This window comes from Dermacentor albipictus, chromosome 3 (genome assembly GCF_038994185.2).
Source record: "Dermacentor albipictus isolate Rhodes 1998 colony chromosome 3, USDA_Dalb.pri_finalv2, whole genome shotgun sequence".
NCBI classification, from domain to species: domain Eukaryota; kingdom Metazoa; phylum Arthropoda; class Arachnida; order Ixodida; family Ixodidae; genus Dermacentor; species Dermacentor albipictus.
This window is the reverse complement of record NC_091823.1, coordinates 115,589,753-115,616,451: the sequence shown is the minus strand read 5'-3', so window position 1 is coordinate 115,616,451 and position 26,699 is coordinate 115,589,753. Positions and strand designations below refer to the sequence as shown.

Here is a 26,699-nt window from a genome sequence, read left to right as displayed (position 1 = left end):
TTCACACATCGTAAGAGTCGCCTAGATGCTGCAATAGCGTAAGTATTTCTATGCCTACCCAACGAGGAAATATGTTCGTCCGTCTGCCCGTCATGTAAGAATCGCTATAAGGAAACTAGTGTATAAAACAAAAATTCGCAAGGAAGAACGTAGGCGGTGGTGAGTTTCGAGCCTACGACATAACGCTCAGAGACCGAGTGTCTTACCTAGGCCTCATGAAAGCGCATGACAGCGAGGTAGTCCTCGCTCGCTCACCAATTAACCCTTGTCTCAGGAAGCAACGTGGTCTAAACGTGACAGCTCCTTGAGTGGCAACAGGCATTACTTCCTATTCCCTCGGCACACTCAGGAAATTGACTTTGCTATTGCGAATGTTATTCTTCAGCGTTGGACGTCTCGGGTGTTTCGGGAAGGCTGACACGAAATAGTGCGCTGAAGAGCGTTGAACATAATTTAACGTTGTTTGGAGCACGCTGGGCATAGCTTGATGTACGGCTCTGCGAATGGGAGTACAGAATGCTTGTAACAGAACCACTGTTTCGCGGAAAACTATAATCCGGACGATCTCGCTTTTCCAAAAAACGATCGCAATGACTGCGAAATCGAGAGTCTGACGAAATCTCCTCTGGTCTGGGAACAGACGCCCACCCAGGTGAGACAGCAAAATGAAAACAGAATTACGACACTTACGCGGGAGCCTTCTTCACAATCGAGGAATCGTGATGGGGTACACAAAAACGAGAAAGAAGAAAAAAGAAAGAAAGAAGAAACAGAAGTCACGAAAGGCACAAGAAAGACGGCACCAGACAGACGTGTGGGACGTTGTGCGGAACCATTTCCCGCAATCCATCCGTTCGGAAAGAGCGCAACAAACGTCACATCAACGAAAACGGCATTCCACAATCGAAAAAGAATTGGTTTTTCCCTCTTCCGTTTCCAGACTTCCGTATGAACGGGACGCCAAGAGTCGTCCGCGGGATCCGGACGTCCGGCCGTCTGGTCGCTCGGTCGCGTCGGGCCGTGACCTAATCTGGCCCGCGTTATCGATTTTCTTATTATTCTTCACTTTCATTTTCGTCGACGGGTAGCGCTGCGCTTGCGCGGTCCCTGGCGCTTCGCTTGACTCTCATTACTGTTCGCTTCTACGCTCGACTGGACGAAACCGAGTGCGAGAAGGGGGGGAAGCCAGCGCCACCCATAACTAGTAGGTGGCGTCGGGGGAGCACGGACAAATGGGCTGGCGAAGCTGGCGACGGATCGAGGCGCCTTCTCTACTTTCAGTTTTAGTTCCTTCATTTCCTGTTACTTTCCTTTTTTGTTTTCGTTCCCGTGCATGTTCCCGACGCTTTTGCTTCTTCCGGGTAGAATACGAAGTCGGCATGGGAGAGGGACAAAGTGAAGGAAAGAGAGAGTGAGAGAGAGAGGCGCTAGGCTATGGCACTGTCCTTGAATCGCACGTGTCGGCGATTGGGTTAGAGTTATTGGCGGCCGCTCTCCGAGCTTATTGGCGGAACGAAGAGCTCCTTTCACTCTTGCGATTGCTTCCAACAAGAACTTGTTCGTGCTTCCTCTTATCTGCGTATGTTTCGGGCGCTCATTCAAGCTCGACGGAGTCCCGCGAGTAAGCAAGATGGGTATCGAGAGCGTATGCATGCATAGAGGGAAGGGGTCGTACGAACCTCCGCTTAGCGCTAATCTAATATACGTCGCGTGGAAAGGCGGCAGGGAAGTAACATTTCTATTTCATGCTAATGATGGCATTACGCTCGAAAGGGTCGTTGCGATTCCCTTTTTTTTTCACCAGTAATCGCGTTAGGAAAGACACAAAGTCGGATGTTTGGCTCATGGCAGGACAGGCTTAGTAGTTCGCATTGTGCGTCTATTTGTTGGACGAAAAGCGCCGACTGCGATTGGTATACAGAGACAAGGTGGAATGAACTGAAGAGAGGCGCCTCGAAATTGAGAGCATCATACCGATAGAAGACTAATCAGATACGAAAGTCCACAACCCATAATATGTGAGCCTAGATTTAAGGCTCTTTTTGAGTGAAAGACGCTCGCCATACTTTAGGTAATCTTGTGAAAGCTTCGGCAGTAATTATTCGGACGCACTATAGCGCTTTTGTGCAATGTCTCTCTTCGATGTCGTTGTACTCGCGTCCGAAGCGCGGTTAGAACAGCCAATCATCTCTCAGTACTCCCAGAAATTGAAATAACTTATTTAACATCACACTCAGGCTTTGAAACTGTTTTCTGCTTTCCGTTTTTAAGGTTGTCGATAAAATTATCAATACTATCGTCTTCGATGAGCAAGGTTCATGCCATACTCAAAGCAGTGCTTGCAGGAAAAGGTGGTGGACTAGCACTATTCAGGGAAGCACTTTGCCAACTTCGCAGTAGAGGTTTCCCGCTATCTGCCGTGGAGACAGATATAAATGATGCATTTACCGTTCAGAGATGATAAAATTCGATTCAGCTTTCTGTTTCTAACTCTTGCTCATGCAGCCACTGTTAAGCATACTACACGGCCGGGTTCTGCAACAAAGGGATAAACAAGGTATTAGCGCAATAAACATCAGGGCTACAATAGCAGTTTAAGGTTTCGTGTTCTTTCTGGGAACATCCGGGGGCCATGTCGTACTTACGAGACCACTTCGTCTGTCTGCAGGTTTGTTCGCCAGACGACGTGTGTGGACCTGAACATGAGGATCGGAATCCACACGGGCTCGGTGTTGTGTGGCGTTCTGGGACTCCACAAGTGGCAGTTCGACGTCTGGTCGAACGACGTCACATTGGCCAACCATATGGAGTCCGGAGGCATCGCGGGGTAAGCGTTTGCTCAAGAAAGTCTCAGAGTCGCATTTATCGCATGTTTATTGATGCACGCGCCTGCTCTGTGTGTGCGTGTTTGTGTGTGTCTGTGTGTGTGCGTGCGTGCAAACGTGTGTGTGTGGTGCCTGCGTGCGTGCATGCGTGTGTGTGTGTTTGTGTGTGTGTGTGCTTGCTCTGTGTGTGTTGGTGTGTGCGTGCGTACGTGTGTGTGTGTGTGTGTTTGTGCGTGCGTGCGTGCGTGCGTGCGCGCGCGCGTGTGTGTGTGTGTGTGTGTGTGTGTGTGTGTGTGCTTGTTTGTGCGCGCTTTTGTGTGTGGCTAGTGCACCAGCCGTAATGTCACAAATGTATAGTGCAATACTAACGTACGTCGTACTCTTTCCTTAGAAATCCAGAGAAAAGACGGGGAATGCGGGAGAGGGAAATTCAAGACGATGAGCAAAACGTGAACAAGGTGAGTGCAGGAGCCTTGAAGAAGACAAGTCCACTTGTCAAAACGTTGGCTCCTGCACTCACCTTGTTCACGTTTTGCTCATCGTCGCTTCTTAGAAGTTACACACACACACACACACACACACACACGCATATATATATATATATACTGATTATATATATATATATATATATATATATATATATATAGAGAGAGAGAGAGAGAGAGAGAGAGAGTGAAACGGACAGTTGCATTATAAGGGCTCCGCACCACCACAAAACATACAGAGTGTGAGCGCTGGTGTCCGCAAATTTTGTTCAGTAAAGTTTGCAGTGCGGTGACGCCCGCAATCGCGGCAACATATGACAGCTTTCGGAACATATCTTTTCATAATTTGACGCACTTACAAACCTGTAGCCACGCCGTAAAGTCGCCTATAGTGCACTCATTTGTTCACCATACGTCATGCGTGCATGACCGGACTCGAGACTGTTATCTGAGTAAAACATCCTGGGAGCGTGGCCACACGCGTCACTGATACAAAAAGCGATTTGCGAACTTGTACGCTACTTGAAGTCCCCCGGTTTAAGAGACCGCTTATAGTGCCCTTGCCCATCCTCCCACGTGCACTCAGTGCTCACTCTCTCCCTCTTTTCCTCTTTCTAATCCCCCCTCCCTTAACCCCAGCGTAGGGTAGCAAACCGGACGCCCGTCTGGTTGACCGCCCTGCCTTTCCTCTTTCTCTCTCTCTTTTTCTCTCTTTCTTCGTGTTCGGTATACCTTCATTCAAGTATTGTCGACATTCCTAACACGGCTCGGTTTCTTTTTATAGTCGCGTTCACGTCTCGCATGCCACGCTGGAAGCCCTGGGAGACTCGTACGCCGTGGAACCTGGATACGGAGAGACGAGAGACGCCTACCTGAGGCAGCACAACGTGCAGACTTTCCTCATCAAACGAACGGAACCGTCCACTTACAAGAAGGTATGTTTCCCTTCCTTTTCTATCGCTCGCTCTCTCTCTAACTCTTTTAGGTGGAATTCATGCCGCTGTCCAATCATGCCAGTGTATAGTGTAAGCATTGATAGACGAAGCCGTAATGAACGAAGAATGATGGTGAATACAGTCGGCGCATGAAAGCATTTGCAGAAATGGGTACTGATAATAAGACACGTTTACCATCTCAAACGAAATGAGGGCAGCTGACAGGGAAGCCGCCGCCAAGCAGGTTTTTGCAGCGACACGGTCAAGCGAGCATCTAGACAGCGTGAACCTCCTCTACCTTCCATTGCATCTATAATGTCTCTCTCTCTATCTATCTCTCTTTGTCTGTCTAGGCAACGCGAGTCTCTCTCTATTCGTCTAGACAACATGAGCACACTATCGAGACAAGTATATTTGTAAGCCGTGAACTACGACGATGCCACTGCACTGAGGATGGGGAATTGAGAGCGGACAGAATGTTCGTTCCAATTCCAATCCAGCAACCCTAAAATGAGACCGACTACTATGTGTGCGCGCTGGCTGCATGAATATGTGAGCAGGAAATCGCAGTAAAGCAGCATATCCGACAAAACATTTAAAGAAAATCGATCAGTGGACTCTTAGCTCCTTCCAACGGCACTGATTTCTTAAAATGGCACCGCAGCACGATGTAGTGTGTTATGCAGCGCGTATGGCTAACGAGTGTTGCGCGCATGTCCGAATTAGGTCAAGGTCTTATTTTATTCAAAGTTGGAAGAATTATTATTTTTTTTATCTCACACCATGCATTTCATGTGCCGCGAAATGCTGCGATAAGCGCAGCCCGTACAAAATGTCCTACGGGGTAACACAAAATTGTCAAAGGATGGATAACACAAGTGCAAACTAATATAATACTCTCTTGTCAAATCAGTGCCTCATTGTTCACATAAGTAGATAAGCCGTAAGTTGTCACTGCACGACGCGCAGTCAAGACGTCGTACCTCTATGTTATGATCGTGCACAGTTTTTCTACAATCGAGGTTGTAAAAGAGGCTGTAGTGTGAATTTTGCTCCCGTATGCAGCGAGAAGTATCCCTCCAGTATCCTTTCCAGTGAGGTACGATTGCTCCCACCATGCTACGATCATGTGGATGGCGGCTATTCTTTCTTTGAGTGCAGTTCCCTCCATTTTGCGGGTTTCTGCAAACTAAGTTATGCAAATTCAGACTTTTTATCAACTTATCGTTCTCAACATGAGGCAGTTTTGCTCGAAGTACCCCAATAGGGCTCAAAGCACAGCGGTCTAAACGGCATGAATACGATGCAAGCATTTGCTCATCTGCGCCCTTTCGGCCCATTTTTAGCCTGCTTGGTGTTTATTTTCGCAGCATATACATGTTCTCACAACACGTCCCCGTGAAGATCGTGTAGTTTGAATTAGCGTGAAAAGAGTCGACGCCCACACTGTATCGGTTCTGTGACTGACCTCCAAGCCATTGTCATTATGTTAACATGTTTATATCCTGCTTCTTGTCTTATGCCTCTATACAGCCACACTATTTCGTCACAGACAGCCACCATACCCTTTGTTGTTACTTTTCTTACCGAGTACATAACACCATTGCTTGGCGCTCTTGGGCCATGACTGGCCCTTGCGCCACAAAACCCTATACATCTTCATCATCATGTGACTGACCTCAGCCGACGCGTTGCGTTCGGCTCTGTACCGCTGTGCAGGGTGGGACTAAACCTGTGTTCAAACCTCGCTCTCTCTCTCGCTGTCGTGCGCAGGGCTACAAGCGGCGCAAGCGGCGGAGCAATCCCGAGGACCGCCAGAGCACCGTCAGCCTCCCGATGAGCAACGGCGCCAATGGGGGCGCAGCCACCGGTGAGCACCGCTCCAGCGCCAGCACCAACAGCACGGTGGGCGCCGGGGACGAGGATGCCGCGGCTGACTGGACGCCGGAGATTCCTTTCAAGAACGTGAGTGTCCCGGTGGGGCTGCCTTTGCGCCAACGCGATGGTCATGGGACGAACCGGCGAAGCTATCCCCCACCCCCCTCCCATTTTCGATGTGTAACGTACGTGGTCGCTTGCGAAGGCGGGACAAGGGATGTGAGAGAAATGAAAAGCGCATGTGGTCGAGTGCATGACGTCGCAAATGGGCTAACTTGACATCGGGCGGACGCACGACAAACGAACGAATGAGCGAGCGAGCGAGCGAGCGAGCGAAAATAACCCTTCGTTCGCGGCCCTCCTGTTTTTTTGCAGCTCTATAAGAAGACATTACGCGTCAGGAGCACCAACAAAGCAGGACATAATCAACAGGAAGAAACGGAGCCCAGGTGCCCCAGATACGGGTAGATCGAGAGAGAGAGAGAGAATAAACATTTTTATTTGGTGAATGCAGCTTTGGAGAGGCGTCCTCATTCCAGAATGCCTTGAGCTCGGGCCGCGTCCTGGGCCCTCGCAATCAGCCGTTGCTGATCCGCGAGGTCGGAGCTGATCAAGGCTCTCTCCCAAAGCTCGTTAGTGGGGTAAGGGTTTGGAGGATTTAATGGTGCTGCTCTGCAACCCCCTACTATGTGCCTCAGTGACCCGGGCTCTGCGCAGAAGCGGCATTGCGGAGAGAATTGTGTAGGGGCTATCAGGTGATTTCTGGTTGGGTGGGGGAATGTATTAACATTAGAGCTCGGAGGAGTCGCTCCTGCTCTCTAGGTAGTGACTTGCGTGGGGGTGCATATGTTCAGCGGGTTAGCTTGTAGTGTTGTGTGATGTCTTGGTACGAGACTAGAGGGTGCATGCGCTCGGGTTCATATTCCTCGGCGTCGGCTCGGTGGGTCAAATCTCGAGCCACGTGGTTGGCGACCTCGTTGCCAGGAATGCCTTGATGAGCTGGCGCCCAGATGATCATGACTGATCTCGTTGGCGGCTTTTGATTGATGATCCGGAGCGTAGTGGTATGAATTCTGCCGCTAGCAAAGTTGCGGCACGCCTGTTGGGAGTCGGTCACTATGACTTCAACCCCTGTTTGGGAGAGCGCGAGGGCTATGGCCGCTTCCTCGGCTTGGAGGGGATTGTTTGGTGTGAGCGAAATGCTGCTGCGATGTTCTTTGTTGACGACTGCGGTGGCTATTGTGGCTGCGCATCTGGGGTAAGAAGCTGCGTCCGTGTAGGCTGTAGGGGGTAAAGTCCCGCATCGCTTGTGTATGGCCAGGGCGCGTGCCTCCCTTCGCTCTGCGTGGTGCACTGGGTGCATATTGCGAGGTAGAGGACGTACGGTGATGTTGCTTCGGATGGCATGGGGTGAGCTCACAGTCTGAGGCGGCGGATGGCTCAGAGGGGCAGAGAGCCCAAGGCGTAAGAGAATGGGCCTCCCTGTTTCCGTAACCTCCAGCCTTATTCGCTGACTGGATAAATGTGCCTCGATCAGCTTCTCGGCCGTGTTGGTAGATCGACGTAAAAGGGTGCACGGGCTGTGTTATGTGCCGTAATGTGAAGCCATGTAAGAAATTATCGCGTTGCATGTTGCATGCAAAAGAAAGGTTTTCGCAGTAGCTCACGCTACCACTGAATTTCTCACGATGGACAACCTTATCGCTCGAAATGTGTACCGTGAGACCAAATATTACGGTAGAGAGTCGTACTTATATCCGAGTTGACGAGGGTGCAGCTTTCCGTGCGTTGTAGGAACAGGGTGGCGCGGATAAGCTCATCTCCGTCACGAAGTCCGCGAGCGGACTTCGTGACGGAGTTGATATAAAGAAAAGGAAAATGGCATAAAATTTCACCAACCCCCAAAACTAGAGATCTAACTCGTGCCATTTCCGTTGTTATTTATTAAGTGGCGAGATCGTAGATAGATCGGCCACCGAAGGACCGGCTATACCAATCGCCAAAAGTAAGCTCCATCCACTAAGAAATGCACGGAAAAAAGAAGGAGACAAGAAATAAGAAAGAGAGAAAAGAACACAGTTAGGAAAACCAGTCGCCTCGCGAAAAGCAATATACAGGGAAGAATAAAGCACATAGAGATAGCGCAGGCTCGGATAAACGCGGACAAAGACATATACTGCGCAAGTTCACGATGGATTGCATTTCAAAGAGATTGCATGAAAGCAGTATTTATGAGAAACTGACGAAGAGTTGTGACATCTTTGTGCTAGTATGATGACGGAGAGCTATACACGCGAACCACTGAGCTGTCCCGCAACTTGCTCGCTCGGGTGTCAGTGCCGGATTTCTAGCGCGCGGGACTCAGGCAGCGGCGTCGTCCGCGAATACATAAGTACAGTCAAACCAAAAAAGTGTACGGTTTACGGACCACGGGCTCTCTGAAAATGTTCAATTTCCGAGCATCATTTAACAGTAGTCAGTAAAAGCGAACGTCACAACTTGGTACATGTATACAGGTAAAGGCTGTAAATGCGAATACTAGGCTTCGTTCTGCCGCTGCGCAGATATTCAGCTGTCTTCTCAGATTTCGTGTACCGCAAAATAAAATATTGTGGTTGACTGCACTTAGTAGGCAGCAGCAGGAAACACGCACACGCCGCGTAGGTCACGCTGGTCTTGAGGCTGTAGGACAATCTCAGTCGCCGACGCAAGAAGCAACAGACGACGGAGGAAGAAGCTGCGAGGCAAAAAGAAATATATATATATATATATATATATATATATATATATATATATATATATATATATATATATATATATATATATATATATATATATATATATATATATATATATATATATATATATATATATATATATTGCAGAAACCACATCATTGCTTGAAGTAAACAAATACCTTCTGCAGGCCGCAGAAATAAAACGGAGTAGCTAGCAATGTTTTCAAAGCGTACACCATGGACGTCCACAGTGGTGTCCGATGATTCTGGCACAGTTTATCGTCGGCATGTTTCGGTAAACGGCACGACGGCCTGACGACGGCGGCAACCTGACCAAGACCACGTGGCACGACAACCAGACGACGACGGCGCGATGGCACGACGGCGGCTGCGCATCTGCGCGTCCTTCTCCGCTCGTTTTGCTCTTACCGAGGCACACATACTGGAGGGAAAAGGAGCACATACGGGGAGAGAAAAGTCGAACCCGAAAACGTCGCGTGGCTACGCTGATTCAGTACCCACCCCGAAAGACTCGAAGCTCTGCCGAACTACTTGACGCACACGCTGCGGCGCCCCAGTTGCTTTCGCTTTGTTGCCACACAAAGTGGTCAGCAGCGTTCGATCGTGATCGCATCTTGAAACTCGGTTAGAGTTGCCGACAACCCTGGCTGGCAGACCAAAATAATTAAATCAGTCGTCGAGCTCATCAGAAAGCAGGACCTCGCTGAATGAAAAGACAGGATGCCCCGACAATAGTTTTCTTTTTTTTCATAACGTTTATTCTCTCTATCTTATGCTTCATCCACCTTCCTCCACCTTTGCAGAATTCCTCGGAACTGATTTGGCACATTCAGTATCCCTATGCTTCTAGTTGTCGATTAATTTGTCCCTGTGCTTTAATCTGCTAGCCTCCTGGTTGGCTCACATGGTAGAGCGACTGCCCCGGAAGTGGGTTTGTCCGTGCTTCAAGTCACCGACCAGGACAAATTTTCGCTCAACTAAGCTTTCTTGGTTTGTTTGTTTTCTTCTGTTTTTGTGTGTGTGTGTAGTTGTTTTCTTTTTTGTTTTTTTTTTTGTTTTTTATTCACGAAATTCGTACGGGTGTTTCGTTTGTAGCTTCGTGCTGCATTTGGGTGGGTGACAGTTTATCCTTTCGTGGCACTTCAAGAGCGCCGACCTTTGGGCTAGTTCATTACGCGTAGCAGATCGGGGTGAAGTGTGTACAAAGAAGCACTAAGTGAGGAGTAGACAGCACACGCTCTGAGTTCCAACTCACCGTGTTTTTACGAAATTGCATCACATGAACACTTTCCCTCACTACGTCACAAGACCGAAATGCCGACATCAGGTGGCCATGCTCAGAAACTTAGTTTCTTTGGACGACAAACAGATGGTGCGCTGACACACGACACCCCCGCCTTTCTAATCCAATGTGCTGCAATTATCTCGCTAACGTGCTGGCTCTTATTTTTGTGTGCGTGACACGTCGTCCGTCTTGCGGGACTCCGAAAACTGATTTGCCATCTTTAGGCAAACTCTCGCGCGAGAGCTCTTGGGACGCATTGTATGAGCGCATTAGGAGAGAAAGCTCTCTGCCAACGGAGGATCCGGTTACTGCGATCCGCAAGATTGCCCGATGATAAGCGAGCGACGCTCAACCGACGTAATAACCCTCTTCGCCGTTGTATATATGAGTCTTCGCGAAGTGAGACAGTGATCTCCTTACGTGTTTTTAACCAAGAACGAGAGGTGCCTCTGACATCGCGACTGATACGTCGGAGTGCATTCTAATGAGCCGATGCCCGGGCAAATCGCCGGCGCTTTTGTTGGAACCTTCTAAACGTGGATGTGGCGTATACTTCTTCCACGGCTGCTGAGGCTCCCGACTCGCGCACGTTGCCTGATCACGGGTTGCAAAACTGAGGCTTAAGTCGGCGAACTGAGCCTGCTTATGTTGATGCTGCCGAAGCGTGAAAACGCTTGCGCTCAAAAATTCACGTTCGTTACAGAATTGTAGCAAGTGGCTTGTAATGATTAGAAGCAGGCATTCTTGCGTTTTCATATGTGGTATATATATATATATATATATATATATATATATATATATATATATATATATATATATATATATATATATATATATATATATATACCCGCCGTGGTTGCTCAGTGGCTATGGTGTTAGGCTGCTAAGCACGAGGTCGCGGGATCGAATCCCGGCCACGGCGGCCGCATTTCGATGGGGGCGAAATGCGAAAACACCCGCCCGTGTACTTAGATTTAGGCGCACGTTAAAGAACCCCAGGTGGTCGAAATTTCCGGAGTCCTCCACTACGGCGTGCCTCATAATCAGAAAGTGGTTTTGGCACGTAACACCCCGTAATTTAACATATATATATATATATATATATATATATATATATATATATATATACCCCGCGGCACGGCGCTCCAGGACGCCACGCCTCTGTTATCGCCAGTGTCGACTGCTCGATGCGATAGATGATAAGAATTGGATAGAATGGGAAGAACGGAGAATTCTTGTAAAATAAAGTCCCTGAGGTCACTGGCGAATCGCTTTGATGGCCGCTCTTATAGTATTAGTATTTTAGTAGTAAACGATCCCGGACGATGTTATTTTCCAATAAGGTTGGCGTACCGCTTTGAAAAAGGACGTCACTCATCTCGGAGTGATGCGATCTCTCATGGTCTTGCGTCAGGCGTGTTCTTTATTTGGTTTTCTTGTTGGTCTGCCTCATTTAACTCTTCTAGTTCGTTTCAGTACAAGTACTGAGCCAGAAAGAGATTTGTCAGAACCACGTAGTTCAATATTGTGCGATGCCACTTTTTAGTTTTCTTTTCTTGCATATGTATAACGTGGTGAATGCCCCGACTTATTCGGGTGTTTTAATATTTACATGCTCGGGATGGCGGGGGTAGGAATAAGGCAAAGCAATATATCAAAGCAACGTATTAGTTCACTTTCAAGCATCCGGATATTGTTCCCTTAAGTATAGCAATATGCCTCTAGAACACACACGCACACACACATACACACACACACACGCACGCACACAAACACACACACACAGACACACACACGCACACACACACACACACGCACGCACACACGCACGCACGCACGCACACACACACACACGCACACACACACACACGCACACACACGCAAACACACACACACACACACATGACTTCATGCAATCACTTGTTCAACGATATCGCTGATTCCATTTCAGAAGTCAATTCTTCGGTTGCCTCCAATGACAAGGTGGACAAGGGCGCGGTGAGGGCGCCGGCACATGCAAATACGTTGCCGTGGCAACCCCGTATAAGAGAGGTGCTTCGCCGCAGCGCGCTCTCCGAGGAAGCAAGTAATATCTTCTGTCAGGGCGATTTGCCGACACCGTTCTGTCTCCGAGGTTTGGCCTTGTTTCGGTCTCAGAGGAAATTTCTCGCCCAATATGAATTCATCTTCCACTTCGCGCTGGGAATACGCGAAAGTGTTGTCTTATGAAAGTCTGCAAAGTAGCAAATGGGAGAGTTGACAGAAAGAAAAGAAGGCAGAAGCATGGAATCGTGAAGTTTGGCTATCACCATCTTGTGAACGTCTTTCTTTTTTTTTTCGTCTTTCTGGAAGAAAAATATAGTTCCGGTATTTCAGCGACGCCACACGTATATGTTTGGCGTCGCCGGCGTTTGGCGTCTTGCAGTCCTATATGAAGCTGTAACAGAGAAAGAGGGAGCGAGAACTTTATACCTGCCACAAATTCTTCTGATGCAGTTGTTTTTATTTATGCACCGGACATCTGAGTGTTCCAAAGTCGCTGAGTAGGAGGTTTCTTTGTCTGTTTACTATACGGAATTCGAGGATCTAGGAAAGCATGGACGCTCCTGTTCCAAGCAAAGAAAAAAAAAGGAAAACTGCATTGCGAAGATAATCTTCCAGTAGTGTACGGTGCTGAGCGATTGAAACGCGATATTCGAAGCGCTAGGCTTACCACGCTTTTTGCGCCACCGGTGGGCCTTCGGGCCACCGAACTAATGCATTTTTCTATCACATGAAAGCGAGAGCCTTTTTGAAGCATTGTGACTCCATTCGGGCCCGTTAGCCATCATCCAGAGCTAACCGGTCTTTCAGAGAAGTGAAATCAGAGAAGTCTTTCACTGGCTTGACTGCCACAGCTATTGCTACAGAAACAAACAAAATGTATAGAAACTCCGGGTTGGACATAGGGTTTCTCACTATAACACCTAGAGGGAAATCTGGCACCACCGTCTATGGGAGTTTCTTAAGAGGCGCCGTGCCGTCATGGGAATGACGGCATATGTGTCTGCGAGGCTTGTGTTGGCTGGTGTTGTAAGAGGCTTCGTCTAAAATGTGGACATGGCTACACAAATAATGCGTTCTGAAAGTAAAACCTTCATAAAATGTTTCCGTTCACGCAAATTACATCTTTACTCACATACAATACATGACGAAGGGAAGAAAAGCAAGAACCGACGACAAGCTGTTTCAAAGTGAGCGCGAATCTTGTCGTCTGTCCTCCAACTTTAGCAGCCCGCTGATACTTTTTACGTATCATATGATTGTACATGCGATAACAAGTTCTCATAGTTAAACAAAACATGTTTTTCTGCAATAATAAAGCTAAAACAGCTCTTTACGTGCAGATTTAGTAGAAAATGAGTCATTGTCACAGACGGGATGGTGTTTGCCTGGCTCTTTGAGAACGATACTAATCCGAAGTCACAATATACCGGCATTCCCATAGAGTTTCTCACTACATTACCTAGAGCGAAATCTGGCGCTGCTGCGCTGTGGTATGCATGGGAATGACGGTATATTGTGGATTTGGATTGGCATCGTTCTCGTAGAGACAGGACACCTTGACGACGCGCTTGGCAAGTAGCTTCCCTCTGTCACGATGATTCATTTTCTACTAAAACAGCACGTGAAAAGCTGTTTTAGCTTTATTATTACGCGAAAACATGTTTTGATTACCTATGATAACTTGTTATTGTGTGTACGACTACATGTTACGTAAAAAGTATCAGTGGGCCGCTAAAGTTGGAGGACAAACGACAAGGTTCGCGCTCGCGTTGCAACAGTTGGTCGTCTGTTCTTGCTTTTCTTCGCTTGGCCATGCATCGTGGGTGAGTAAAGATGTAATATGCGTGAATGGAAACATTTTATGAAGATTTTACTTTGAGAACGCGTTATTTGCGTAGCCATATCCACGTTTTAGACGAAGCCTCTTACAACACCAGCCAACACGAGCGTCGCAGACACATATATCGTCATTCCCATGACGGCACAGAGCCCCCTTAAGAAACTACCATAGACGGTGGCGCCAGATTACCCTCTAGGTGTTATAGTGAGAAACTCCATGGGCATTCCCATGCATACCACAGCGCAGCAGCGCCAGATTTCCCTCTAGGTAATGTAGTGGACGGACGGATGGACGGACGGACGGACAGACAGACGGACGGATGTTATGAGCGTCCCCTTTGGAACGGGGCAGTGGGTTGCGCCACCAAGCTCTTGTATTTATATTGACTAATATCCTACCTATGTTAAAAAAGAAAAAAAAAGAAAAAGAAGAGAACACGATGAATTCCCATAACCGAAGTTTCTGAACCCCTATTGCGAACTTTGTTTTTTCTATGCCTACGTTGTTTGTCATTTCACTACTTTTCTTCCACCAATCTTCCAATCGCCTCTATTGCTGAAATGTTTGCTTTCCCCTACTCTCGCTGAAACCAAGAGCTTCAAGGAGGTCAGTGGTACCTAAATTGAGCACTCGGGAGATATCCTCAAATTCTAATAAAACGTGCTCCATCGTTTCCCTAGCTTTAGCGCAGCAAGCGCATGCCTCTCCTTCGTTCTTATATCTCGCTTATAAGTGCGTGTTCTAAAGCATCCGGATCGCGATTCGTAAACTAATGAGCTTCCCGTTTTGTTATCATAAATTGTTTCTTTCCTTATTTTGTTTTTCTTCCTCTTAAGTAGTTACTCGTGGCACATTTCTTTGCCATTACCGCCACCCATGAGATTATCTGAGCCTCTCTGACTTTCGGCTTAACGTTCTTTGTTGCTGTGTTGCTCACCATACAGGCCGCATACCTGCTGGTAAGCTTCTTAGTTCTTATGCGAAGCATACTAGCCGCACAACCACGCTCTTCCTTGCTGCGCCGCGCACGGCCGCGTAGCTACCATTGAGGGTATGAGCCATTGTTCATTGCTGCGCGTCTCATATGTGGGTCTATTATCTTTTAAGTTTGCTATGTTTGTTATTAAGTTGCTTCTATTAGGCGAAGCATACTAGCGGCACAACCACGCTCTTCCTTGCTGCGCCGCGCGCGGCCGCGTAGCTACCATATGACGTCATAACAGCTGCAAAAGCGGAGGCTCAACTCGTGCGCTCGCTTGCGGCCGCGTAGCTACATAGCCGGGTCTCAGCTCGTGCGCTCGCCTGCATGAGTTGTTTCTTCGTCTAGCCGAACCAAATATAGCCAAGACACAGCAGTTCACCAGGCTAAACAGTGGTTCAACAGCTAAAATAAAGGCTACTATGCTTCGCATCCTGGGTTTAAGCGTAGCTAAGCCACAGCCATTTTTTTCCTCCACTATGAATCAATGCTTTTCCTGTACAAATACCTGAACACTCTCCCAGCCCATTTACTTTCTTCCATGTTCCTCAGTCGTTCTTCATATTCAATTTTACTGCGAGCTTCCCTCACCTCAAAACTTGTCAATCCCATATCACCCTGCACAGCTTCATTTGCAGTCTTCCCAAGTGCGCCCAGTACGAGGCGTCCCACTGACATTTGGTTGCCATCGAGTCCGGATTCTACCCCTCATTTAAAGCAACCAACCGCATTTTCACATCATCATCATCATCATCATCATCATCATCATTATTATTATTATTATTATTATTATTATTATTATTATTATTATTATTATTATTATTATTATTATTATTATTATTATTATTATTATTATTATTATCATCCTGATTATGCCCACTGCAGGGCAAAGGCCACTCCCATACTTCTCCAACTACCCCGGTCATGTACTAATTGTGGCCATGTTGTCCCTCAGACAAGAAAGCACCACCTTTAGTTTTCGTTATAGCGCGCGACATGGGTTCGATTAACATTTGGCGACCAGCCTCGCTGTTTTAATACGATCAACAGGTGTTCAACGAGAAATGTGTCGCTGGAGCCGATGTTTCGACAAGGGGGCTTGACGAAGACAAAGTGCGTTTGACGAAACGCTCGCAACGGCGACAGTACCTGTTCAACCTTCGTTGATCACTTCAAGCCTCCATCTTTCTGGGAATTTCTCTCACATTTGGTCTTCTGTGTCTCAGTTAGAACCACAAGTTCTGGCAGAGCAATCGCAGGCTCACGTGAACAGGATAAACCAGCATATAATATAGAACTACCAGCACAATTAGAGTACCAGAAGAGTGGTGAACGATCCATTGTATCCGGGGTACTTTTTTGCGAAAACTATGCCTATGAACAACGTCTTCGTATTCACGAAGACGTTATTATGCTATAATTATTTCCACTTGGTCAGGAGTCAGTTGCGTTGTTAGACATGTTGTTATAGAAGGCTCCCGGTTAATGCCCAGGAGCTCTTACGAATAAACAGATTCATGAATCTGGCCTTTGATCTTTATTAAACCAATTCGCATTACTTTATGTTCAGCTACATTCACGATAGCGTAGCAGTTGTTGCCGTGTTACGAGAAGGTTGAAATTCAGCAGAGCACTTGTAATAAAGTATTCGTCTTGCACATAGTTTACCCACAGTCATTGTGTTTTACAGTTAGACCTTATTTTAGATTCTGCAATGGAGATGGCGGAATACCTTCCCGTTCTCTAGGTGCGTGAAACTTGGAGAAGGCCGAAACACAACCAATATTATTTCGCGTCAACATAATTTGCATATCGTTATGCTTTATCTCACACGCGTTGTTCTCGAGAGCCTGCGTACAGTTGCTGAAACGTAACGGGTCTTGAACGACCGCAACACCGGGGACTGAAAAATATAACGGCAAACTAATTTGACCTCGTGGTTTGAAACGCAGCGCATTCAAAATAGATTGTGCGATTGTATCGTCAATGCGACTGTCACGGCTCGGGGCCCGCTTTAATAGCGACGAGTTTTAGTTGTTAGCCGCACAAGTAGTCGTCAGAAAGACGAGGTAAAAGCCGCTATAAAGCAACCTGACAAGCCCTAACTGCCGTGTTTTGTTGCAGTTTCTTCTTTTTTCGTTTTCACAGCGTGCCAACGGCGCATACAAGAAACGCAAGTAGGTCAAATGTGACAGAATGCCAAAACGGAAGGATCTAAATAACATACAATGCAAATAGAGTAAAATGTGTTGATAGTCGAGTGCAATAAAAAATTTGTCCTTTAAGTAGTTCACCCTACTCGATATCGTAATAAATAAACAATACACGAGAACACGCAAGAAGCAGAGAACGGGCTACTGAAAATCATCTTACATCAAAGAATGAGGGAACACTGCAATGTCTTGTCCTTCCTGTTTCACTAACGAAAAATAATACATTGGGTATTTCAGCGAACACTTTCAAAAATATTTAGAGATTACTTGTGGCTGGTAGCACAATTATAGTCTATGGGCTAGTCTACTCAAAGAGCAGGACGCTACTAGTACGAGAAATAGAAATGCGAAATCGACCAATATAATAAAAACGCAGTGATTAAGTTTTCAACTAATTAGCGTATGGCACATATTGCGGCTTACAAATTCTAACCGCGGAGTTTTCGAGGCACATCCACTTGTAACGAATTCCCAGGATGACGCCAGTTTCTAGATATTGATTCCTTAACTTTGCAGAGAATTTCATTCGCGTTCCAGTTACTTTTGTGCTTCAATGCGTGAAAAGGCGTTTTTTTAAGAAAGTAAGTGGAACGACAGTGCATTTTCATAGGAAGTTTGACGGCGCATATCTCGTAAGTGATGTCATCCACGCAATTCTTTTCTAGTGGATATGCCTTGCAGTCTCACTCGCTAGAATTTGTAAATTGTAATACGCGCCATGAGGTAACTAAAAACTTACTTAGGTGTGCCCACACTGCGAGAAAAGAACACTCAAGACGAAGCTGCTTCGTAATCGCTACGACCTATCGAAGTCGCGTGGAAGCCAACGTTAACGGCAACGTTAACGGCAACGTTAACGGCAACGTTAGCCCGGAGGATCAGTGAAGTCTGGCGGACCGGGCACGGGGCCGTGGCACTTAGCCAACGCGGCCGTCTGGACGAAGAGAGCCACCCACCTAGGGCGAAGAAAGAACGCTTTCTCGCTGTCTCACGCAAAAAAAATGTTCATTCACCCTCCTCCTTCTCCTCCTCCTCCTCCGTACGTAGCTGGAGTCACTCGTCGCCTTCGCCGACGACGAGACCCTGGAGGACGGCGAGACGACGTTGCCGCCGGGTGCCGAACCGCCGACCTGCGACACGGACCGCCGCCCGTCGAGGCAGGATTCGCGCGGTTCCTCGGTGCGCCGGAGCCAGAAGTGGCACGAGCGTTCCGGGGGTCAGCACCAGCCGGCGGTGGCGCTGTCGTCGTCGGCGGCGAACGAGGACGTCGACGAGATCATCGACCACGAGATCGAGCTGGAGGGCAACAAAAAGATGTGCCGGGCGAACGTCAACCTGTTCACCCTGTCCTTCAAGTGCGACATCACGGAGAACCAGGTGCGGCGAGGGTTACTAGCGCTCCGCTGCACGTTTGAAAACGAAACTATGGCACTGGGCGGAACGTGGCGCTGCGTGAATTAAAACCACTGATTTCTTGTTGCAAGGGAACGTTGTGGTCGGGTTTCCTTTTTATACAATTATTGCTTTCCGAAGAAAGAGTCCATTGTTCGGAAACCACACCGTCCCTGTCATGTTTTTACATCGCAGGTATGACAAAGTGTGTAAACTTTAAAGTCTAGTCTGCATCGATTTTTTTTTGCCTATTACAAGTAACGCGAACTCATGCGAGAGCAGTAATTACAACTCCTAAAGTACGATTCCTAAAAAACAGAATATGAACCCTAAAAAATGACAGTGATTCGACGAGCATGAACATGATGGTGGTCAAGCACAAGCAACAAGGCATTCCCACTTGCCCAGACCTCAACAGCCATATATCCCGTGCAACAATTGAATGGAGTTTTTCCAGATTCGATTCATGCACACTGTCCACGTGGCCGCAACTACACGTTCTTACTTGAAGTATAGCCATTCGTGTATGTACTGACACGGCATTGTTCCCAGTCATAAGTGTGTTTTATTTCAACATAATTCGTCGTTTTATCATAATAAGTTACCATGTTCTGCCTTTTTTTTCTAGTTTCAACAACATCAAGTTCACGACACTGTGTTTCGTTCGAACATGACTTGTGCCTTCATCACATGGATATTCATAATCATTTGCCAAGCAGTTATGCTTCCAAAGTGAGTCATTTTCTTACAGCTTTTATTTCTATTTATTTTAGCATATACAACGATGAATCAGAAACAAATGGCTGGCGTCAGCCCAACGCTTCAATAATGCGCCGTTTTTATTTTTCAGGTCGTTATTTATGACGGTGTCATATTCTGTTGTGTCCAGCCTTCTGGCTATTGTTCTTGTGGCTGCGGTTGGAAGCGAGTGTCGGTGGTCTCCAAGTAACCTTGTGAAGGTTTCCAAGCTTTTGGAAGAACAGTGCTTCTGGAGGAATATCGTTATTTGTTCTACAATCCTCGTGATGTACATTGCTTCCACTGGCACCATGGTAAGCAGCGTGCGGCAAAGGGGAAGGGTGTTGCCATTGTGTATTTTAGTTATACTCACTTTTATTGCCGTGACAATTAATTTTAGTTGGCGAAAATGAAAAAAAGTATACGCAAGTCTTCTCGAAATTAGCGTGCGTTATGAGTGAGAAATTTGAATTAGGAGCCACTAATTCTGTACAAGGAATATATCGTGTGAGAACCGTAAAAGTGAAACACAAGAACGTGCAATACACACTCTGCATTTTTATCAAGACTGAGTAAGTTTTTATTATACAACTGTGACGTGTATTTTGATGGGAACTGAACGACGGTAATGACAGCTGCTCGTCATGTTATTACCGTGGCCTTCATCGCGGCATGTTCTACTCATTACTTCCCCAAACAGTAACCATACAAAAAACGTTATAATAATTAAAAAAAAATTAAATTATGGGGTTTTACGTGCCCAAACCACTTTCTGATTATGAGGCACGCCGTAGTGGGGGACTCCGGAAATTTCGACCACCTGGGGTTCTTTAACGTGCACCTAAATCTAAGTACACGGGTGTTTTCGCATTTCGCCCCATCGAACTGCGGCCGCCGTGGCCGGGATTTGATCCCGCGACCTCGTGCTCAGCAGCCTAACACCATAGCCACTGAGCAACCACGGTGGGTGTTATAATAATAATGTATTGATTTTAAAGAAAGAAAGAAAAACAAGAAACATTACGATTTATCTGGGTGGACTTGATCAGGTGAGTGCAGGATATAACAATGCCATGCGGTCAGGTGGAGGATTTTTTTCTATTCTTCGGGAAATAAATAGGCTACCCCGAATAAAGCGCTTCCGATCTCTCCGCCTAAATGATTCCTATAACGTACTATCCATGATGATGATGATGATAATGATGATGATTACGATTACGATTTACTATCGTACTTGACAGCAATAGGTAATGTTTGAACGACTTTCAAACGTCATTCAAGGGAACTGGAGCAGCTTGCTCACCGTGTCGCCTAGGAAGGAGGCGGCGTTCTTGCGGCACATTGAATCTGCACGGCCGTATTCCGCTAATTTCATAGCTGTTTACGGCACCGGCGCATTAAATTACTATGCAGTATTTTTATTTCTTTTTTCTTTTTCTTTAACTTCAAACACCGTGAAAAGCACTCCTGCGAAATTTACCCGAAGTCACTAGAGATGAATTATCTGCCCAAGCGGACACCCTTTGCAAAAAAATTCCAACGAAATCACCCAATCCTTTCAGTACCTTTAGACTAACTACATTAATTTAATTTGACTAACCAACTTTACAGCGGATTCTTATATTAAATTCTTGTTAAGCTAGTTGGTGGTGCATAGCACAGACGAAGGAGAGAGGGCCTCGTTCCGTCTCCTTCGTTTGTGTGAATTCGCATCCTTCTTCTGATGGCTATGTATGTTGGAAATTTCAAGAAAATCGTCACAGAAGTCTAATTCCATATTTCCACATTTTATACTGGCCATGTAAGACCGAAATAACTGGTGTCAAGTTATTCTTTCAGTTCATAAGGTTTCATAGAATAATTACAAAAAGAAACTGGTCCCATTAGACAGTTTTACTTTAGCGTTTGCAACCAAACATAAACGCATTACGTACGTAATGAAATAGCGCTCTCGTCACTGTGCATGCTCTGAATGTTATTGGGTTTCTGTGATTTACGTGTGCTATACTAACTTACCTTATGTGGCGCGTTTAACATTGGTAATTTTTACGCACGCTAAAAAATGGCGTTGTCCAAAATGGGGGCACCCATGGCTCCCGCTTCAGCGTGAATTCTCGTCATGTCTACGCTCTCGCTTTCGTTGATCGACACTAACTATCAAAATGAGCTTTCGCTTTGTCTAAACTCACCTGAAACGTTAGGTATAGCGCATCTACTTTGTGTCATCTTTCGCTGATTCCGGCGTCCGTATGCCTAAACGAGAACCGTCCGCATAGCAACAGCAGGATCGTTGTTAATGGATTGCGTTGGCTTGAATACGTTTGTCACAAGGCACCAGACGGCGCTTTGTGACACTCTTTTAATATCCTTCTTACGTTTTCGTTCCCGCACGTTAAACTAAATGTTTTGAATGGACGTGCACCGTAACATCCCGCAATGGTGCTTGCGTTTTACATACACAAGACGGCAAACACTGTTGTGAAGCTGTATATTGTCTATTGCAAGCGAGGAGATTCAGCCAGCATGGTAATGATGGGTAGTACACGTATTTGCCGTAACTTTCGTCCTTCTGGCTTCAATCGGCTTCGCGGCTTTGCATGCGCGTCATTTTCAACAAAGTACCGTCTACTAAATAAATAATTATTATTATGATTTTCCGACGGCAGCATTCGAACACACGGCCTCTAGTGCAGAAGCCTCGTATTGAAACCGTTACTCCATGGACACATGCGTCGACAAGCGCCCTATAGAACGCCCTTATGAATTTCTCGCATGGGTATACCAGGTCGTCAGGGCATTGTGGGAAACGAACGTTGGCACCCTTCGGTCAGAGCTTTCCTTCCCTGGGATTCCTTTACGTGCTCCTTTGCTGACTTAAGCTCCTGCTCTCTGTTACTCAGAGATATTACAGGATTTGCGCCTTGGGATGCTGACACTCCCGGGGCCCCCTAAGGGTCTTAATATATCAGAAGAGTCTCTCCTCCGTCAGCTACAAACTGTGTCGTTTAACAGTCCAGCTAAGCTTCACGTCATTGATCCCGATACTTTTACACCGCAGTGCACATTTTGTGGCCAGAAGGCCGGCTTATGCCATATGACATGGGTTTCTCAGCAAAATGGCAGTAATTCTGTAATAAATCAGCCAACGTGCGATGGCTGCGAGGCGGCCCTGTCCAGCTAGGATCTGGAGGAGGGACGAGCGCTTGTCGAAAGAGCAGTTGCTTTTCCCGATGGTGTCCCGGACTAGGGACCTGACCGGTCTTCCAGCGACCCAAGCTCTTTCTGGTCTATAAATTTTGTAATCATCGCGGGCAAGCGAGCGCATTTGGACGCTTAGCGCGTTTCAATTTGAACATGCGTAGAGTCTTGTGCATTTAAAGAACTATAGATTGTTCTGAAATTTAGGATAATAAAAGCAAATAAAGCGTAATAAGCAAAGCCACAAGAGCGTCTGAATCCCCAAGCACGAAGATCAGGCTAATCTGCCAGCCTAGACAGATACTTCTGTAGTGTCATTATTCGAGGAAATCTTGTAGTGTTCGAAAAAAAGTGCGCAAGAAGAAAGGACAGCAATTAAAAAAATACATTTGCGGGCCCCTAAGCAGTTCTTATGAGTTTTGAATGCGGAAGCATTAATGTCCGTTTGAAAGGCGCTGAGCGGTGCTTCGAGCTTTACGCTGCGCATAATGTTTTCAAATTTTTCAGCGGGGTATGTTATGGAGTTTTGAATTAAATTAGTGCTGGGTATTCTTTCTTTTCCTTTTTTTTTCGCGCGTACATTTATTCACCTTAGCGTGTTGGCGTAGACCGGAATCATTTCGACGACATTGCTCAGAGAGAGAGAGACAAAGGCAAGGGAAAGGCAAGGAGCTTAACCAGAGGTTATCTCCGTTTGGCTACCCTGTACTAGGGAAGAGCAAAGTGATGTGATAGGTGAGCGAGAGAGAGAATAAAAAGAACATGCACACAGGGACACATGCACACGAGACACAGAACTGTTTCTGTTTGCGACGAGAGACTGAGGAAAGCAGCAGAGCGGCCATCAAGGCTGGCAGACGCGCTCAGCAGCTAAGCACAGTGGGGGGTGAGAGGGAGAGGGAAATACGGCGACGACTCCCGAGCGCGAGGTGGCGGCACCTGGACGCGCACGTCGTGCGACGGCTTCGTCGATGCGACACCCCACCTCGCCCCACGGCGTCGCGTCGTCGTACTCTTAAAGCGAAAGCTTTACTGGCCACGAACTTGCGATTTCGCCGTGGCCGTACTCCGAGGAGGTACGTGACGTCACATCGCGTTCCTCGTCACACCGCGTTCCTCGTCGTTGCGTTCGCCTCCGCCCGCTTCGCCATCTGCGTCGCATGCCTGATAACATGTCGGAGGATTGAAAAGGAGAACTCGCGTGCGCCGCAACCACAGTTGAGGTGGCAGTGGGGACGGCGACAGTTCTGATAAGCAGAATGAGGCCTGGAATCGACATGAAAAGCAAACGAATCTCCGAGGAAACAGACGAACAGCGCGCCGAATGACTGGCTAAACGCCGCAACATAGCTCGACAACCAGACTAACCTGGACTTGCAATCAAGATTAACCAAGGCTAACCATGCTATGCCTTAGCTTTCGCTGCATATATCCTGGCATAGCCGAGCCAAGCTACTGCCAATCTTTTTGTTATTGTTGCGTTCCGGGGTGTTTCGGTGTTGGTTGTGTTTGCGAGAGTGACATATATATTATAACCCCCTTAAGGTTAACGAATGTGGCGTCCATGTCCCAAGCTGGTCATTTTAATCTTCTTTATCTTTTTTGCCACTATATTTCACCCTTGAAGCAGTAAGTCGCCGCCCAATGGTTGTCGTAACCTCATTTTTTCAGTTTGTCTGTGACCGCCAGTCCAGCAACTCGACGGATCAGTGTCGCCATGAGCCGTCGGATAGTTCCTTGTGTTGCTATCCCCAGGTATGTGCACCTTCGTTCATAGTAGCGTACATGTTTTCCTTTGGTGCATGCGGCGGTGAACAAATTTATGTGAAATGGTGATTTCTTGTGAAATTCGCTGCCTAGGCTTCTATAAGCTATTAGTTTCTGTAGCTGTCTCGACAGTTACAAACTTTTTTTGCGCTGCTGCAACCAAAGGGGCAATGGTGGATAGCATTTTGCTTACTGACGGCGCCACAAAGCTCCACTTCCCACTTTGTTCACGTCATGGCGCTCACTCTCATGTGCATTTCCGAGTGTTTATGCGAATGGATGTAGGTGCGTTCTTTTTTTTTCTTTTTTTGCTAGCCCTCCTTTGGTCTCCTGTGATTTAGTAAATGTGGAGTAGCAAGTCAAGCCTATTGCTCGGCTAGCCTGTCCAGTCATCGTTCAATATGTATATCACCAGCGCGTGCCTATGTTCCCATCCTTGTCGATGTAAACTGTTTCTTTGTGATGCATTCTTGGTTTGTATCACAATGGGTAGGCTATGCGGTGGAAATAGCGTAACATGTCAGTGGCTGTTCAAGAGGTCACTGCCATAAGTATTGCCTATTTTCAGCTATAGCACAGCGCCAACCTTCTGCGCACTTTATCTCTGACGACTTAAGATGAAAAATATCGCATACTTTCTTTACTACTGTAAGTGTGGTGGAAGATGGTGGAGAATCGTCGTTCAATAATATTTGTGCACTCGCCTGTAGTCAGTTGGCTGGAAAACTGTAGATTTCTTCGGTTTCCGAGCTTTCTAAAATCTGAAACCAATAGGGCATCCATACCTATTTATAGAGATGGGTCATGTGATCGGCACAACATTGAACTTTTCCAGCGCATTAGTGTTACTGAGCAAGCAGCATAAAAGCAGGAAAGCTTTCATTGTGCTTCGCAGTTTGACGAACTAAACCGGTTCGTTTTGTCAGAGCACGCGGCGAAGTAAAATAAAGAACTGATAGGACGGGCTTGAGACTCACAAAAAAAATAATAATGAATTTTCGAGTACTAGTTGGTAAACATATCAAGATGACCGCTTTTAACTTATTCGCAAATATTCGAGGCATAGCGCCAAAACACTGAGGCTAAGGAATGCATTTGTAATGACCAAGTATTCCATTGAGGAAAAGTAACAACATTTGGAAGCCTTTGCTAGGGACACCACATATATAAAAATTTGCAAGGCACTTGTATGAAGTTCTGAGCCACTTGCGCATTTGTTTTGCCCAGTATTTCCATGACATGCACCATGCCATATTTATAGCATTTTTTTTCCTTTTCTCTCTGTTTCTCTCTCTCTCTCTCTCTCTTTCAGTACTACGTATTTTCTTGGATGTTGTACATGGTTGCCTGCTCTGCCTTCATCAAACTCAACTACCTTATAAAGGTCGCCATGCTTACTGCCATGGCGGTAACGGACATACTGCTTGTCAAAGTGTTCTTTCCGGACGTATTCAGAAGGTCTCACAAGGGCTACAATGTGTAAGCATCTGTCCATTTGACATTCAGGAATGCTGCAGTCAGTGTATCAACGTCGGCAACGTTTTGAAGTAATGGAGAAACGGCGTCACCTCCGACATTTAAATCCAGTATAAAACAGCCAATATGCATATATTCCCGTCTAGCGTATCACATTCACCGTACTCTTTCTCTGCACAACTCCGAAGGGTTTAGTATTGCAAGGAAGCGAGATCTCATGCTCGCAAGCTCGTTAAGAAAGGCAACTTTCTGCGATGGCGCAGAAAGAACAGCTTTACTTTGCGCTGTGGTGACCTGATATAAAATTAATATGTTAGCTTGCTAGAAGCCAAGTACGCACACAGAGAATATGTGGGTGAGAGGCACTTCCGTTCGTTGTAACAGATATCATTCCGCCGAGTAATCAACCGAGGAATAACTCGATCACTTAACGGGTAGTCAAAGATTTGAAATTAAGCCCGCCCATGGTTAAGCTTCTGCGCAAGGAAAACGTGACGGCTGTGTTATTAAAAAAATACAGTCAACTAAAAGGTTGTTAAAATTACGCAACAGTCTCATTTATTTGCGCTAAGTATGCCTGTTCTCATATATTCGTAATTTATGTCGATCAAGAACGTTTGAGCTCTCCTTTCTTTTTTTCAGGATTGTTTCAGTGGAAGACCGTATGCCCATCTTGATCGCCGTATTTTTCTACATAGTTGTCTATCACTGCAGACTGGTAAGTTTCATTAACGTTACCTGTATACATGCTATATGCAAAAAAAAGTATGATATGTCGCTGTTTGTTAGTGTTACTACTTAACGTCAGTGCATGACATATACTGCCCAAGATGGAAGGGCTGCTTTCTAATCGCAATAGTAACCAAATTTTGGAAGTTTCGTC

At 46.5% G+C, this 26,699-nt stretch overlaps 1 protein-coding gene across 4 annotated transcripts in view; it reads left to right on the top strand.

Moving 5' to 3' along the window:
• Positions 1–26,699, top strand: part of LOC135916881 (adenylate cyclase type 8-like) — a 729,759-nt gene that overhangs the window by 684,895 nt on the left and 18,165 nt on the right. For all 4 annotated transcript variants that reach the window (XM_070535961.1, XM_070535965.1, XM_070535964.1 and 1 more), the window contains exons 9-17: positions 2,669–2,827; positions 4,095–4,245; positions 6,019–6,210; positions 18,293–18,622; positions 19,266–19,369; positions 19,488–19,689; positions 24,245–24,328; positions 25,653–25,819; positions 26,459–26,534. In XM_070535961.1, the coding sequence (XP_070392062.1) occupies positions 2,669–2,827; positions 4,095–4,245; positions 6,019–6,210; positions 18,293–18,622; positions 19,266–19,369; positions 19,488–19,689; positions 24,245–24,328; positions 25,653–25,819; positions 26,459–26,534 (1,465 nt within the window). The remainder of the gene's footprint in view (positions 1–2,668; positions 2,828–4,094; positions 4,246–6,018; positions 6,211–18,292; positions 18,623–19,265; positions 19,370–19,487; positions 19,690–24,244; positions 24,329–25,652; positions 25,820–26,458; positions 26,535–26,699) is intronic.